General features: G+C 38.1%; 1 protein-coding gene across 1 annotated transcript in view; it reads right to left on the reverse strand.

The window, feature by feature from the left end:
• The window catches only part of LOC121943423 (solute carrier organic anion transporter family member 1C1-like), a 34005-nt gene extending 21150 nt beyond the window's left edge, over positions 1-12855 (reverse strand). The window contains exons 1-2 of the mRNA XM_042486944.1: positions 12408-12855; positions 4637-4810 (exon numbers count right to left, since the gene is read on the reverse strand). Of these exons, the coding sequence (XP_042342878.1) occupies positions 4637-4804 (168 nt within the window). The 5' untranslated portion in view covers positions 4805-4810; positions 12408-12855. The remainder of the gene's footprint in view (positions 1-4636; positions 4811-12407) is intronic.
• Positions 12856-18635: the final 5780 nt, after the last annotated feature.

An 18635-nucleotide genomic window follows, 5' to 3' on the forward strand; every position in this document is an offset into this window, starting at 1 on the left:
GTTTCAGCTTTTAAGGGTAGACTTAAGACCTTCCTCTTTGATAAAGCTTATAATTAGGGCTTGTCCAGGTAGCCTGGACCAGCCCATAGTTAGGCTGACATCGGAAAATCATGCATGACTGTTGAATTGCACTACGCTAATCCTGTTGCCTCTCGGGAGCATTCTTGCTCCCTTGTTTCCTAGTTTCCCTGGATCCTGGCCGTAACCTTGACTGTGCCTGAATGTGGTCATAGCTGTGCTGATGCTGCGACCCTGCCTTTGGTTGTGCTCGTGCTGTGGCTGTACTGATACTGTGCCCCCCGCTCACCCTGATCATGGTCTGATCCTGGTTGCACCGATGTTGTGATCTTGCCTTTGGACACCTCCCTATCAACATATGCATGAGACTGTTATCATCACCCTCAACATCATCATAGAGTGCAATTAATAATTTCACAACTACCGTTATTGTAATATGACATGCATCTGTTTCTATTATTGCCGTGCCTCTCTCCCCCTCTCTCTTTCTCTTTCCCTTTTTGCCATGATAGTATTTCATTTGTTATTTACGACATCTATTGCTTGTCTGTCCATCCTGGAAGAGGGATCCCTCATCATCCTCTACCGCTCTTCCTGAGGAGTTTTTCCTTGGGTGATGTGAGGGTCTAAGGGCAGAGGTATGTCGTACACTGTAAAGCCCTCTGAGGCAAACCATGTTTTGTGATAATGGGCTCTATAAATAAAACTGACTTGACTTGACTAATATTTTCTTTGTTATTTTAATTTTCAGCACGTCACACTGTGATTAATTATCAATAGAAAGGGATTCACATTAAGAGTGTTTGAAATTTAAGCTCAGCTCATTGATGTCACCCAACTAATACGCTTAGACTAACACCAGGAGTTTGCCACACACAGAGACACACACACACACACACACACACACACACACACAGTCTCTATTATTTGTGAGAGAGATCTCCAAAAATAGAAGAAAAATATAATACAATACATAACATGATTAGAAAGTGTTAAGAGAGTTCTGAGAAAGTGTTTGAAGCAAGAAACAATTGAGAAACTTAACAAAACACTGGAGCACTATTGCACCAAAGTTCGAGTCTCATCGCTGGAATTAGCAGAGCAGAGAAAACCATTGAGCACAGAATTAGAGTTGAAACGGGCTGTGCCACGTCCCACCCAGCCGGTCAGGGAACCAAACAATTCTGAGAAGAAATGCAAGTCTGTCCTGCCACTGCCATCTGTATTATGATAAGCTGCTTGAACACCATTGTCTAACATCACTTTCATGTGGGGGAAAAAGCAACAAGGGTGTGTGATCTCATTTAGGGCTTTACTAACTTTCATGTTTTTGGCAGAAAACACGCTTTCACACAATCTGAAGGTTTTGTTTAGTTGTTTTTGTTTTGTTTTATGCTTTTTTGTTGTTGTTTTGAGGGATGTTTGAGGTGGTCTGTTTACAATATGAGATTTACATCATGTTCTGCCTTATTTTCTCATAAAGAAACATTAATAGTCATTTGCATTTTCACTATTGCAATAAGGACACAAAAGAGTAACATTATTGTTAAAAAGCATGCAGTTGCTAAAGTAGAGAGTAATCAGCTTACATTTTCTTGATTTAAGGGTTTTTATATCAACATGACTTTTATTCACACAAATAAATCAGCCTTGTTTTTTTAGTCTTAACTTGTTGAGATAAATTAGCTGTGGTGTGGTGTTGCGTGTTAAATAAATGAAGTTAGGATGACAGATGGCATTTTTTCTATATTAACTCAGAGATTATTATTATTATTTATCTTAAAATGTAACATTTCTAATGCAGAGGCCATTGCAGAATATTTGCCTCCCTAAATGCTATGGACATATCATGAGTTATTTTTAAAAGGGGGGCTGTTATCCTCATTTTCAGGTTCATACTTAAATTTGGGGTTTCTACTAGAAATATGTATGTTTGCATACTCTAATGTTCAAAAACACTTTCTTTTCCTGTTTCCAGAATGCCCTAAAACATCACAAGTTTTTTTTAAAAAAGAAAGAAAAGAAAAGAAAACTTATGAGGTCAACAAACTGACCCAGTTATGTCCGTCCTATACTAATGTCACATGGTAACATTAGCTGACATTAGTCACACGGTACCACTGGTCATACTACACCAATAAAGGCTGTGGGAGCAAATTTACTGTTGAGTGTATTGAGTTACACAGTAGTGTATTTTATTGCTTATGAATGTTCATTTTCATTATAAGAGTAAGATTGCATCATCTGTCAAGCACTGATAGCGAAAACTCTGAAGGGGGGTTTCCACTAGTTCATTCAATCAAGGAATCAGGTCATACATCATCCTTTAAAGCTTGCTCGGATGTGCTGTCATGCATTTTTTTTCTTCTGAGCTGTAAAACCCCAAAATATTGTATGCTAGGAAGTCACCTTGTGTTGTACTTTGGCAACTCTGAAGATGCAAGTGATGTATTCTCTTACTCACTAACAGTGTAGCAGAAATATGGTTTAGGGTTGTGTGAATCTTGGCAAAAAAAAGCCAGTGACCTTTTGTTTTGGGATAGTGTAGACTTTTCACAGAGATTGTAAAATGTGGGTAAGTTAGCATCTACATACTATAATTTGCTCTGTAAAGGATAAAGTTGCTAAGCAACTGCCAGCTCGTACAGGAAAACTAAATGCAGACAAGGTGATGAAGACCGTAAAGTGTAAGCCCTGTTTGATACAAAGTTGCTGACATACAGTTCAGCTAAGTTACTCATCAAAGATCATTCTAAATTGACAGGAAATACTGATTTAAATTGCTTTATTTCATTAACATGTTGGCGTTATGGAAACTAGCAAACAAACTGCCAATATCAACTCATTCAGATGTAACTGGAATTCCAGATAACATTAGATTATTATTCATTCATACTTCCTTCAGGTGAAGCAGGTTTAGAAAAACCCTCTACCTCATAACACTTTCACGATCCATGCTAACATCCATGTTAATGTTCATGCTATTACTCTAACCCCTACAATAGAACAGCAATCTACGTCAAACTATTAACTACACCTCCATTCTTTGTTTGAAAAAGAACGATAACTGAAAAACAGGACGTAACCCTCATCGGAGTGGGACTTTAAGATCCTGTGACATGATGGAAAGATCGAGAACAACAACTTCCTCTCACCTTGAAGTGAAATTGTTTTGTCACCTGCTCTCCCAAGGTCAAAAATTAGCTTAAAGACTCTTTGATAAAACAACAAAGGAGAGTGGATCTGTTGAGTTTTGTTTTGTGAGCAAAAGGAAGGAAGCATCAGCACAGTACAGCCCTCTGCCAAATTAATTCTGGGAGAAGGAAAGGCTATATATGAAAGTGCCAACAAAATAAGTGCCAATAGATGGGTTTCCTGTTAACAATCACACAGCAGGGAAAGTTGGAAAACATACAGTATATGGATATTTTCACTTTTTAGAAATAAAGCAACTTTCTGGAAACCAATAACAATACTGTTTAAAGGGGAAAAGGTGGTTTTCATCCTGGCATTTACATTCACATTTTTTGTTTTACCATCACTACACTTTGATAGTGTGTATTGATAGGCAATTGGCAGATTTGATTAGCTAAAATTACAAATACTCAGTGGTGGATGAAGTATTCAGATCCTTTACTTATGAAACAGTACTAATACTACTACTTAAATGTTTATCAAGCAATTGATTTTTGGTCAGTGTACTGATTAATCAACTAATTGTTGCAGCTGTACTTGTATAAACTATTAGTTTAATTTATTACAAAACAACATATTATTTAAAATCTTGTTTTTATGCAAAAATCTCAATTTGTAAAGTAACTTAAGTGTCCAGTTAAACAGAGAGAAGTAAAAGTACAATATTTCCCTCTAAAATGTAGTGGGGTAAAAGTAGAAAGTGTCATGAAAAGAAAATACTCAAAAAAGTACAAGTACCTAAAATTTGAACTTAAGTACAATACTTGAGTAAATGTACTTGGTTACATTTCACCACTGCATGTATTGAAGCAAAAAAAAACAGGTATTGTATTAGTTATAATGCTCACCCAGACTACACAAAGGTAGCTGTTGGAAGGTAGAAAGAAATTACCTTTGTGTGCCTTGAACTATTAACTGGCAACATTGCTTTAGTACAGAAGCCCCACTTACACAACTAACATCAGCATTTGTTAAACTAAGTAACAATAGCATATTTGTAAAGAGCACAGAGGGCCCTTCACTCTGCATCTTACATCAGTAACATCAGTAAAACCTATGAAATCCCACACCAAATGCCTGGTATATTTGCCAGATGCATACATGCCAGATGTGCTACATTAGTGCAAAACCTTGTATCAGACGACTACAGTGTATTGATGAATAGAAGAACAATTAATTTCCTCTGCATCCTTTGAATGTACGCATTAAGAAAGAAAGGTCTAAAAAACTGCAGGATACCTCATGGACACATGTCAACCTTGTAGAAGTGACATGACTGTGATTTAATTATTTAGTTAGTACTGGTCTCTAAACACACTCATGCATGCAAGCATCATGCTATAGCATGTGACTTCCCCCAAGCACAAAAATAGCTAAATAGCTGTGTGGAGCTCCTTCATCTCAGACATGCTAGTTTGTGTACCTTGAGGCTGGTGCAGGGTGAGGGGCGTAGTTCTCTGGCCACGGCGTCACTGCGTCCGTTCCTCTGCGCGCGTCCTTGCTTGGTTCCCACCTCCATCCTCCAGCAACGTCTCTGTGTCTCCTTAGCAGTAAGTCTCCCACGTAATGCAGTTTCTTGGCACTGATGCATGCAACCCTGCAAATGGATAATTCAAGCATGTGACCCACTTCTCATCCTCAGCACAAAAACAGAAACATGTCTGCAGCAGCACGCAGAGGGGAGACTAACACACAAACACACAGACAGTAGTCCCTGTATGTGTTATACGTATACGTGTCACAACTAAACACTATAATGACACTAGCACACTTTTAAAAGAAAGGTTTCGATTTCCAGTGAACTGTTTTAAGCCAGAGTATCAAAAACTCTGAGCTAAACATTCCTATGTATCACAACTACATACTTTCTTGTATTATTTAGCCAATAACTGAGAGCATGTGACTAAAAGCTGTGAAGCATAAACCCAAGTTGTGAAGTGTGGTAAGATCAAAATCTTTAAAAGGATTAAAATCATAAAGATACCACTTGAGAAGAAATCTGATCTGCTATAAGATTGAAATGGTAAACTTCCATTGCTTTAAAGGCAGAACTTCTCATCATCAGCGTGGAAAGGCTTTGTAAACAAGGTGAAAAAAGTATTAGGCTCTCACCAGTACTAACAGCACTGCTGCTTTGACATACGCCCTCATGTTCACTCTGTTGTCAGTGATTTCCCCATCAATTGCCCATGCCATGCATTCACCCCAACATCTGCTAATAAGGCTAGAGGAATGCAAAACAGAGGATCACTGCTCAGGTTCACCTACAGCAGTTGTGACACAAAGACAACATTGTTTTATTTTATTTAACTGGGCCAGTGTGATGGCCACAGCCACCAGGGTCATATTGTCCGGATTCACACTAATTTAATTTACAGTCAACAATACCTAAACAATTAACCGCATACATTTGTTTGTTTTAGAACCTATATATTTAGTGTTGCTAAATATAGTCAGGGATACCCAACTTGCTTTGCTTGGGGGCCACTTTTGCAAAATGACAGGAGGCCAGAGGCCAGTCGCAGCAGCCCAATGCATGCGGGACATTTGTAGGATTTTGGGACATTTTAGTACATTAGGGGCTTAGCGAGGACCTCTGTCTTGGGTTGCAGGGGATCTTCCGCTGACACTTAGTTTGATAAACAAGCTCTATTTTGATGCTGTTTTTATGCACACTGGCACCTTATGTATACCAAAAATACAAAACAATTCCCCGTGGCAAAATGGCTGGGGGGGGGGGCATCTGGCACCCTATCGGGGTTCAGATTTGGCATGTGATTACACAGGCAAATTGTTTGACGTTAATCAATTGTTTCTTTGTCCATAAAATTACCCTGCTCATTTGGGGATGTCCCCTTTGTGGAGCAAAAGGCATGACTGAGGGCTGAGCCAACTCATTTGATCAAACCATGTGCTGCCATGTCATTGAGGGGATTTGGGTTCAATTAGTATTGTTTTGCATTAAATTGTGATTGGGGTCTTGATTACCCCTTGTGTGGTATTTGGTTTGGGCAAACCACTATATATGCTCCCTCATGAGTCATTGCGATAGGTCAGTTTGTTCAGTTAACACCTATTTAGTGGTCATATTGAGTAAAGTTATGTTACATTGACCTCTTTTGTAGGCCTAGCTGTTCAATTCTTGGTTTTTAATGTTTCTTGGATTTTTTTGGGAGGGTTCCTAGCTGCCTTACTGCTTGGCCCTTACAACTTGTCTTGCACACATTTTTTTGCAACCTCCACTACCTCCCTGCATTTATTTTTGGCAGGTCAACATGTGCGAATGACATGTGGAATAGACTTTTTGGATTAGTCACATATAAACATTAAGGTGTACCATGAAGAAATTTAAACATAGGGGAAAGATTTCCATTGTTTGCCACACGGTTAAACTGGAGACAGTATTTAGGAAAACTGCAGAAACAGCTCGGTGATGCACATGCACCTTTAGTTTGGGGGAAAGGATCCTTTTCCTACACTTTGATTTATTTCCCACTTTAGGTGTTTAGGTGTGCCAATCCGTTCCAACATGCATTCTCAGCAGGAAATTCCTGAGCCAATCTATGCGGTATCCATGCAGTGCTTGTGAACAGGGCCAAAGCATGATTGTTTCACCCTTAGCAGAGCTATATTGACATCACGGTCAACAAAGTAGCTCAAACAAAGAAAAAAGGCATCACGGAAAACACTCACATATGCTAACCATTCAGTATAGCTCCTGTGTAAAGGAGGCGCTGCTGTTGTTTGAACTGAGTTCAGTTTTTAGGTTCACATTCTTATAATCCATGTATATTCAAATCTGTAAAGGATCCCCAGTGTTTTCTGATCTGATCCTCTATCGCTACTGTGTTTGCTTAAATGATAATAAATCTTCAATAGTCCCTTGCAAAGCATATATTGTACATGAAATATAAACACTTCCTGGTAGTAGCCAAGGCTTTTCAAACAACACTGTATAGTAAAGTAATCACAAAATTGCCTCAACTTGTCTTCTCTAATTCAACTTAAATGAACATGATTTTTTTTAAGCTTAAACAAATAGTTTGTTTTTATAGTGTAGGAGATGCTCTTTGACCCCATGGGAGCTGCGGGGTATGAAACATGCACAATGTAATTGGACCTGCAGTGTTTGAGGGTTACAACAGACAGCCCTAGAAATAAAGAGATAGTGTCCTCTAAAGTGCTCTTTTGATGCGCTTTCCTCAGCCTGCCTGGGTGCACGAGATCTGACACTTTTTGGTATAGTCAAATGGATGGTGGTCCATATACAATAGCACATTTGAATATACTTGTTTATTGTATTTTTATATAGCCTTTCTCAAAAATTGTAATTCTTAAAAAATGTTTTTTGGCTTTTGCTTTTATTCAGATAGGACAGTTCAAGTATGAAAGGGGCAGAGAGAAAGGGGATGACATGCAGCAAAGGGCCAAGGCTGGAATTGAACCTGCGGCCGCTGCAGCAAGGACTCAGCCTCTGTACATGAGGTCTACCATGTACCATGCTCTACCAACCGAGCTACTGGGCACCCCAAAGATTGTAATTCTCACCCATATTTCAATTTTTCGCACAAAAATAAAGGTTGACTGCAGACGCCTCAGTGAAACAAATCAATCAACTCCTTTAATGATAGTGTGAGGCTGTTGTACCTTTGGCACCTGCACATTAGATTTCACGTGTTGTACCCTTACGATTTGACGTAGTATGACTTCCCTCTTTAACCTTTTTGGCAGCAGCTGTTTCACTGTCAAAGCATTCCAGTGGTGCTTTTTTATTTCATACCTTTTGTCAGATGTGCTTAGATCAAATTTTATTTTATTAGATTTAGGGCTGTACTCGACTTAGAATTATGTCAGTCGAATCAGATGCAACCATCAAATATGACTATTTGATGATTTATTTTCTTTTTCCAATTAAAAATGTTAAAGTTTTAACAGGTTCAGCAGGTGATGGTGGCATTTATGCAATATTGTAAACAAGCTAATGGTGCTAACTATGGATTGAAAGTGAGCAACAACATTTCTTGTCAACACTGGATATCAAACAAAAGCCAGAGACTGTATTGTAGTAAGCTGATGTGAGCTGTAAATTCGCCACTTCTAATCAGAAGACAGGTGCTATCACAGAGCTTTACAGTGCAGTCTCACTTCATCTGTGTCATTATCTGTATGGCTGCAACTATCTGTATCAAAGAGTAGCATGAATGTGAAGAGCACCCACTCCACAGCAAAATCTGGAGACCAGAATGTCCCCAGAGGTGCACGGCGCAGCACACTGAGGGGCAAACAACAAAAAAACTGACTGCTCGACTTGAAGCACTCTCAGCTAAATGAGGATCTCTGACTGATGGTTTGATTACTGACTTTCAAGACGCAGCTCTACTTAGATTCACAAAAATGTTTTTGTTCCACTCATAAGGAGTTTGGTGGAAAGCCGCAAATTATGTTGAGTAACAAAAAGGGCTTTGTCAACAGAACTGATTATAACTCAAGATGAAATTTGGGAGAGCATTTGACTGTATAGCATTTTTGGAATATAATAGCTAAAGTTGCTTAACTAGTGCTTGTACATATGTAAATTCCATGTTTGTGTAAGCATACTTGGCCAATAAAGCTGATTCTGATTCTGATTTTGATCTCAACAAGTGGTTCAGAAAAGCGGATCAATTTAAGGGGATTCAAATGAACTGATATTAATAATAATAAGGTAACCCTAAAGCCCAAATAAATCCCAGTTATGCAAACTAAGTATTCATGTCTTTAATTACATTCTATTGTGTATAGATGTAAACAAGTGGAATAAATAAAATCAGGTTTTTCCTCATTTTCATCTCCTTTCACCTCTTCCTTACTGACCTCTTTGTCTCTCTAGGTACACGTTTTTTCTAACTCCTCACATACATCTTGCTCATTTCACATGTTGCCTTCTCCTTCCTTCTCATTCAATTACCAGCAGTCATGTGAATCATTGAGTGGAATAGCTCAAGGGGACTGAGTTAGCAATTGCCATGCAGCGAGGAACACAAACCCACTACCATTACCATGTCTGTCGATGATACTGCCACTAGTGCCAAATGTAACACGTTTGCATTTCTCCCTGAATGATTTTTCTGTCTTGAACACCAGAGCAGACCAAAAGAGCTGGCTAATCGCAACAGGCTGACCTACTTTCAAGGAATTAGACCAACAGCCGCTTTAAGTAGGCCAATATAAAGCAGTAGTCCACTGCTTTTTCTTGAGAACCACCAATGTTTATATTCAATTGAACAGCTTTACCTAATTCCCACTGTGGTGTCAGTAAAGTAACTCAAATGATATTTAATCTGTCACTGTTATGTAATGTCTCATAAAAAGACTTCTTTATTCAGTCTCAAACTTAGTCAATGCAGCAAAGACTGATATGGGCATTTTCAGCCACTAGGCCATCAGATTAATAGGGTGACTTGTTCTAGCATCACTTACTTCATATTAATGAAATGCTCAAATTATGCAGTACATGAAAAATGAGTACAAGTCTACGTAGCTTCAAAGTGTGAGTGTTTTTACTCAAGCTCTAAAACTAGCAAGAGGACACTGATGCTTAGTGTAACTTTACCATATACCAAAGGTGGGGGACTCAAGTCATATGACTTTACTTGAGTGGCAAATCTGAGGATTTGAGACTTGCACAACAAATACTGATAAAAGAGTTGACTTTGACAAGATTTTCGTGTCTTAAGGCTTGACTTAGACTTGAAACAGATTATTTTTTTCTAGATATTGAGAAGTTGTGTTTTGTTTTTGAAACCTGAGAAGAAAAACAAAAATAGACCAGCGTTTGGCTCTTAGTTCATGTTTCATTAGTTAATTTTCTCTCTTCTTATTTGTGTTCTGCTTTTGTTGTAATGTACTTTGAAACTGTGTTTTGAAATGTTTTTATTTTAAATAGTATTACTGTCAAACAAGAAACACTATATGGGCAAAAGTACTGGGCCACATCTTTTGATCATTGAATTCAGGTGTTTCATTCAGTCTCATTGCCACAGGTGTATATGGATGAATGGGCAAAAATTCCCACAGACACATTAACGCTCATGGATATAGAATGGGATGTCATAAAAGCTCCCGCCGGTGTAATGTGTATGTTGACAGTAATAGTGAGGGCTGTTCACTTAAGTCAGAGAAAAGCAGTGTTATTAGTCAGCTCATCCCTAACATTAACTTTGAGCATTGTTTTTCAAGGCAGTGGAATGATAGAAAGGTCAAACCAACAGTGAAATAGAGCAAGTATTATGTATGAATATTTACTGTTGTTCACTGATCAGTATGCTATATATATATATAAAGGGCATGTGACTTGTCTTTTATATACTGTACTGTAATATCTGTCATATCTCCATACATTGTGTCAGTGTTCTGTATATCTCCGGTGGTGTTGATTGAGCATCTCCCAGAATCCTTAGCAGGCTGATAAAAGACAGCGTTCCATAGCTAAACCTTCATGATGTCACTATTACCAGCAAAATTTACTAAAAATTATCAGGTGCAAAGCCGGACTCTAGAGATAAAGTCTACCGTAGCAGCCACTGGCTTAACCCGTTCAACAGCTATCCATGCTCTTTCACACGACTTTCCATTTTATAAAAAACAACATTTTCATTTTCCATTACATTTTTCATTTTCTTGATGAAATAATGAAAATGTTGTGCATGTCCAAAGTTCCACATGCTTAACTGCCCAAAGGTCAAGACACTCAATTAACACATGGGCCAGGAAATCGCCGTCATTATGGAGTAATGAGTATTAGTGGAAACTGAAAAGCGTTTAACCAGTGAAACTATTCAAAGCCCATGTCCTCTTGAACCACAGCGCACTGACCACAGAACAGAAACTATTCAATTTAAACTGCAGACAACAGATTACCTTTTATTTAAATTAGGGCTTATTCCTGGGGTTAGGCAAAGGTTCAGTTCCAGTTTGTGTAACTGATTGAAATAAGATGCAACCTTAATTTTAATCATCTCTCAACACATAAAATGGTCAACATGAAGGTGTTACTGATGCCAGCTTGAAAGATTTCCACACATTTGCAAGGATGACTGATGGTACTGTGGTCTGGTGTCAGTGAGAGCTAAATGACCTCAATAACCACTTTTTATGATTTTATACTAACTGTTTGTGTACATGAGACTTGGGTCACTAAGAATTGAGGTAGCAGCATTTTTAAGGGGAGGGGCAAATTTTACTTAATATATAGAAACAGAGATGGAGGTAAAGTGATGTTTAACATTAAGAGAACAAAAGAAAAGGTTGTTCTTTAGAGATTTTTAGATTTTTAAGGGCCAGAATTCACCAAGTAAGGCTTGCGGTAGATATCTCTGTAAAGCAGGTAACTTTTTAGGAGTCCGACATGCACGAAACTCCCCTGGTCGATTTGAAGTGAAGAGGCTGCTGTTTGTCTCATGAGCCAGTAGCCCTACGGGTACAGTAGGTGTGGTGAGGAGAATATTTCCCTGCACATCTTGGTCAGTTTACTGTTTAACCACTACAGTTCACTTTGTAGATTTATTTCAGTTCATAAAATAGTGTATATGTATAGTTAAACTAGTTTTTCATTCAAAATGTAAAGAGAGCAATCATTGTTCTTAACCCTTTAAACCTGAAACAACATCAGTTTTCTTGTGCTGTGTTTGGACGTCTATCACATGCATTTAAACCTTTGATATCTAAGCAAATTGATAGGGATTCTTTACAAAAGGCAATGACCAACTTGGCAAGAGATATCCCACAAATTGCATGAAATTGGGAAAAGGTAATAAGAAAATGACCTTAAAATTCATTTTTTAAAGAGAGGGAGAGATATTATTAGAAGTTAATAATAATGAAAAAATATGGGGAAAATATATATAATAATATTATTCATCATCATCAACATTTCTGAATAATTGCTTGTAATTCCTTAACTTGTAACTTCAAGCCAAATTTGCTCAGGTTTCAATGGGTTAAATAAGATATTTAGGATATTAGTTGAATATAATCACGCCTGGCACAAAGAAAGTTGCCTTACAGTCAGGTAAGATTGTGAGAAGTCATACCAGACACACACAGAAAAAACGATTTTTCATTGGTCACATTAAAACAGACGTACTCTGACATCTAACCATGCAGCTGCAATATCCAACAAAGAGTATTAGGATGGGAGAAAACGCACCACTAACCTCAGTGTCCTGTGAAACAGTCGTCCAGTTGCTTGAGCCACAAAGAGTAAACAGCCAGTCGGAAACACAGGTAGCCTCCCTTCAGCCAGCTCCGGTCAAACTTCTCATGTGGATGGGGAAGGAGGAGAAGCGCCGACTCTTATCACGAATACTCTGAGACCGGCATGCACCTTCAGAGTTCATTTCCAGCAGACTCTGGCGCAGATTAATCCAAATCAATTAGGGATTTTTATCTCCTGAGAGATATCATCACCGGCTGGTCGGTGTGCATCGCTGCAAACGCAGCTTGGAGATACGGTGCGTTAGACGCGCTCAAAAACTGTCCGCGCCGCCGCCTCTTGTTCTCGGGCTGACTCTGTGGAGAGATAGGCTTCAATAGATCAGGTTTACACAGACAAAAAAAAAAAAACGTTTTAATCTGCAGTTCTCTCTGTTCCTTTCTCCCTCCTCCTTTCTGCCTCCCGCCCCTGTGTCTCCCTGTCCCTCTCTCCCTTTCTCCCCTCTCCTCCCTTTATCCCTCCCTCTCTAATGTCTGTGCAGTTCAGCTGAGCTTTATTAGCATCACACAGCATTTACAGCGTCGTGCATTTGTCAATATTATTCAGCCTAGGAGACTTATACAGTCATTTGAAACAGATCAGACTAACAAACTCAGACGGGAGTTTTATATACATTATTTTTGTAATATTTATCCTTTTGGTAACTAAAAGCACTTTCTTGCATTTTTCTCTGCTTCTGACTTTTGAGCTGCTGTGAAGTATAAATTTCCCATTTGTAGGATTAATAAAGTTGTGTTTTATTTTAGCTTATCTGATATGATGGAGTTGAAAATTTATTTGCTAGTAGTAGTAGAAGTTACATTTAATTTCAGATTCAAAAGGAACTAGCCAAGTTTGACTCACGTTATCCCCACAGCCTTTAGGGACTAATGGGATCTCAAATAACTTACAAAATTCCCCCCCTCTCTCCTCAAACTCATATAATATATATATATATATATATATATATATATATATATATATATATATATATATATATATATATATATATATATATATATATATATATGTGTGTATATATAACTCATATTTTAAGCATATTTTAGTGCCCTGTTTAGCAATTTGTGAACAAAAAGCAAAAAGGCTACTATTGTCTGTATTGTAAAAACAGAGGCTGTAAATACTCAGATTAAAGTGTAAATTAAGCAGTGCTGAGCAAATACGTAAAATATGTTACTGCATGTCCCATTTCTCGCTTAAACTGTTTGTAAATGTTTAAGCTTACCGTTTTACTGTGATTCCAGGTCGTTTGTTACCAGCGTGGCTACCTGCTGGTTGCCATGTTGTTTTTTTTTAAATAAACTTTATTGAAAAAGTCAAAATACCCTGCCAAACTAGTGCATTAGAATAAACACTTATAGTGCACTTAAATGGCTCTGCCAGAAACCACATATTGTCAAAAAAAAGCGAAAAGTGACAGATTAAAATTTAACTGTTAGGGGGAAACACACAAAAACAAAGAAACAGCATTTAAAAATCATCTAGTGGCTCTAGACAAATAGCAGATTACAATGATGCAGGTGGCAGGGCCGGCTCATGGCACAGGCGAAAGAGGCGGTCGCCTAGAGCAGGGGTTTCCAAACTTTGCCATGCCAACGACCCCCAAATTGCATAAGCATATAGGCCAATTTTATTCAGGCTACATTATAATGGCAACTAACAAAAATCAAACAAAAACTTCTTAATATATTTTCCTTATCTATTTATAATAATCAGTCTTTCCTCGGTTATAAACATCTCGTCATTTTCAACAGTAGTATTAACAGTGAACATTTTTTTCTTGTAGATTTTTTCTCTTTTGTTAGGCCTTTTTATTCATTACATTCAGTGTCCTCTTTTTAAAATTATTACTGTTAATATAAGGCCTACTGTTAAATATTGTTATGATAGAAATGGCAGAATGTTTATAAAAGTATTTTCCTCTTTTATTATTAATTCATTACATTCAGTGTGTCTTCCGTTATAAACCGTCCTTGTCATTTCTGCCTTAACAATATTCTATTAAACTGTTATTTTTGTAATAAAAAATAAAAGATTGGTATCAAAGGACACCGATTTTGATTTGCAGTGATTAGAGATTAAAAAATTCTGCTGCATTCAGGTACCCGCAAAAAACGTCGGATATTATAGTGACCCCAAATGGCAAAGTTTGGGAACTCCTGGCCTAGAGTGCCACACGCAGGAGGGGCGCTGCTGGTCACGCTCAAAAAACAACAACAAAAAAAAGATAATAATTTGCTGCTTCCGTTAGCGCTCTTTGCTCATGTTCTTGAAAATGAACTCTTTATGTGTTCATTTTATGTGTGTTTATGTGTTCATTTGTTGTTGTTTCTAATTATTTGACTTGTCCCCGACCAGCCTGCACCGTGAGCACTGACGGCGCTGCGCACTGAAAGTGAAAGTCGGGGATGAGTTACAGATGCGCACCTCAGCTCAGAGAGGGAGAGAAGCCTGACTGACACATGTCAACAGGCAAGTTATAAAGTCATAAGTTATCCACGTCTAAATTTTTATTTATTTTTTTTTAAATAAAAGGTGCTCAATTTATGAAACTAAGAATAGAAGAGGAAAAGAGAGAAATAGCTACAGAGGTACGTCTTCTTTTATAACATAAAAAAAGGCCGTTTTGTGTGAAGACGTTTCATCAATACTAGCTATCTGAGCTCAAATCAAGCAGAGCTAGATAATGATGGGAGATAATGATGCGATAATAGATGCTGAGAATAAGCAGCAGCAGCAGCCAGCAGCAATTATTGCTCATATTGTTGGGCATGTGTTACTGTTTAATTGTGGTGCATCCTTTTTTATTCTTATTAATGAATAATCACAACTAAGAAATAATTGATGCACTGCAGCAGGTGTTTGTCCTGCATGTCTGCTGCAGGTACATGTTTTTGCTTGTGCAGTAATCGGCTAATGTACTCTATAACTGTCTAGATGCACTCTGGTGACTTTTGCAAAAGCTCCCAACAGCTGCTTCTAATCTGCCATCTACCCATCTCTCTGCAGTTTTGCCAATTATATGTGGTCTCTGAGAAACCGCTGTTGTCAATGTTGTTGTTGTCGTTATTACTGAATATAATTGTTAAATCTTGTTACAAACTAAATGCAGGTCGTAGCCAAATTAAATAAAGTTAGTTTGTACAGTGCCAGCTTTTCATGAAGTAGAATGAAACACACAACTTAATGCATACTTAAGACTTAATGTGGTGTAACAGTATTGATTAGCAGACACCACCAGCATCACCAGTACCAGCAATTTTATAGTGTAAATCCTGGTGTCTCTGATACACTGCAATGTTGTCATAATAAGTGTTATAACTCAATATTCCAGTTAAACCTTGTTACTTGTGACCAGCGCGGGCAGGGGAGGGTGTGTGGGGACCTCGACTAGGGCAACAAAATGGCTAGAGCCGGTCCTGGCAAGTGGGTACACTTTCTTTATTCACATGTTCCAGTGACTGCATTTGACTGAAAAAAAAGGAAAATTCTATCAAAAAACTTTTAAATGAGGGCCTGATTTGGCAAATATTGATTTTTTTTCTATGCAATTTACTCAGCATGGTGATGCAGTTTATCATAAAATTCAATGAATTAAAACTGCTTTAAAAAATAAATAACAGAAATCAGGGTTAGAAAATACGAAGAAAAAGTGACAAGTGTGGGCTCACACACTTTATCACAGTCTTAATAAGGTTTCGGGTCAGGACCCCGCAGAACGTCTTCAGTACTCTGGCATTACTGTGGAAACTTATCGGAGCGATGAACATCATTCTTTCATAACTTTTGGAAGAATGATGTTCAGTTAAGTGGTATGCTATGTGCTATGTGTGGACAGATTTTTCTGCCTGACAACAGCATACCATCTCCTCCAGTCTGATAACGTCTGGAGGACAAATAACTGTAGAAACAGAAGCATATGTTGTATCTGGTTGCCAAACTGCGTCTGATTGCACTGGCACTCTCAACTATCAGATGGTGCGCATTACAAAAAGCATACAGACATGTTCATGCGCTTGAATTTTTTGAATGTCTGATTCAAACTCTTATTAGAACCATATGCTTGTCGGTGGGTCCATTACAAAAAAAACTAATGCAACAAGTAGGTGACTCTTTCTAGATTACACTAAACTCATCTAAGTCATGTATTTCTTTTTATCACTTATTCACTGGCAAATGAAGATCAATTTTCTCAAGCTACAGACACATTTCTTCACATACGGTGTATAGTGTTTATGTCTTTTAACATTAACAGCTCTTTGCTGCTGTGACACTCTAGAAAATTCCTAGAAACCGAAATGTTACCTGTTAGTGGCATCGAGCAGGGGTTAATGGACTTTGTCTGATACAAGTGTTCTAATATTTATATTTAAGAAAGCTGTTTAGCACCAATAACTACATTTCTGAAGTTTAGCTAGTCAGAATTAACTTCAGAAATGTATGAAGAAAAAATGTATGAAAACCATTAAAAAATATACTAATGCAGAAAACATGATGTTCTGGAAAGGGCAGATTTTTACAATGTTGTTGATATACGGTTACTTCATGTTTTTATCTGCATGATAAAAGCCAAATAATAGTTTATGATTTTTTAAAAGAAGGGTTGATCACACGCATCTCAAGAAGTTGCCAGCAAAACCATTGTTTCCCAATGGTACAGCGCAATTCTGTTGCGGCGCGTCTCTTGCAGCTGCTCGACAAATAAAAATGCAAATAAAAATTAAATAAATTAAAATTTAATATTTTCAACTTTCCGCTCAAGGCGCACCAGTTGTTAATGTCACTTTTAGCAGCCAATCAAATCAGGTAGGAAGCAGGCTTTATTTCTCACCACGTACTTCCTGTTTTGTTGCTGGGGCAGTGGCAGAAACAACAAGATAATGGTGAACAAGGAATTAATTTTGACTGTATTTACATATGAAGACCTTTACAATGCTAGGTCTTCTTTTACTCAAACAGTAACTGCAGAACACGTGCCTGGGGCTTCGTGAGAAGTCAAATGAATCTTCCTGATGAGTAAAATAGAACATATTATGTTATGCGCATACAGTATGTGCACACAGCCCCGCTCCACAGGCGCTCCCAGCTGTTTTCCCAGATGTGCTTCCGATGTGTTTTTGGAGCAGTTGCGCCTGGCGCGATTCGTCTCGATGTGATTGGCCCTGTAGAGTTGCCCTTTCAGAAAAGAGTAATAATAAAAGTGAACCTGGGTTTGCTCCTATTTCTTGACAGCCTGTTTTGTGAGGACCCACAGCAGGTTCTGTGTTGCTATGGTGACATGTGGTCCATTAAATATGAAAGGCTTGGAAAATGCAAGACCAGATATAGTAGTAATGTATGGTACATTATAGTTGTACATCCTCACTTGTAAACCCCGAAGATTACATTGAAGCACAATACTTCAATCTGCAATTTGTTGCATCATTAGACAATTGAAAAATATAGTTTCTACTGTGCAGATGTGACAAGAAAGTGGCGATCCCTTGTCCTGTCCCACAGACCTTGATTCCCATGAATGCTCATTATCCACAGACATCACAAGGTTAGATGTAAGAAGGACAGGGATTATCTGAAGAGAGGACTGAATGATGGGAAGAAAGTGAAGTGCTGAGATAGTTGTGCACACAGAAAGGTGGTGGAAGAGATGGAGAGATCATAGCAGAGAGCACAGAAGGCGCAGGATGGGGAGACTGTGAGTAAATGCTGATATCAAAGTATGAATCCAGCAATAACTTATTCCATATTCTTGGTCATACCAGTAAATGGAAGAAAAGGATGTCTGGTGTTGATATTTAAACACACCCACTAGTAAATTCCAAGGGCTGAGGCAAACCAATCAGATCAGGAGCACTTCAAAGAGAAGGCAGCTTCTATATGAAAACAAGATTACCAGAGGGGTTATTTTTCGATCTGTATTGGACAGAACATACAGTCCACTTATGAGACCTCTGCACTAATATCAAAATCTCAAAGAATTAATGAAGTGATATTGTCATTGTAAATTTAGACATGTTATCAACAAACATAAAGAGCTCCAAACCCCAGGGCTCAGTCTGTGCACACATTAAAACTCAAAACAACTGTGCAACTGGCTCATCAAGACAAGCAACGTGAAGCAGAAGACAGTCACTGCAACAATTTAGTAAACATTTCAGGCATCCTCACATCC

Source organism: Plectropomus leopardus, chromosome 5 (assembly GCF_008729295.1).
Source record: "Plectropomus leopardus isolate mb chromosome 5, YSFRI_Pleo_2.0, whole genome shotgun sequence".
Classification (NCBI taxonomy): domain Eukaryota; kingdom Metazoa; phylum Chordata; class Actinopteri; order Perciformes; family Serranidae; genus Plectropomus; species Plectropomus leopardus.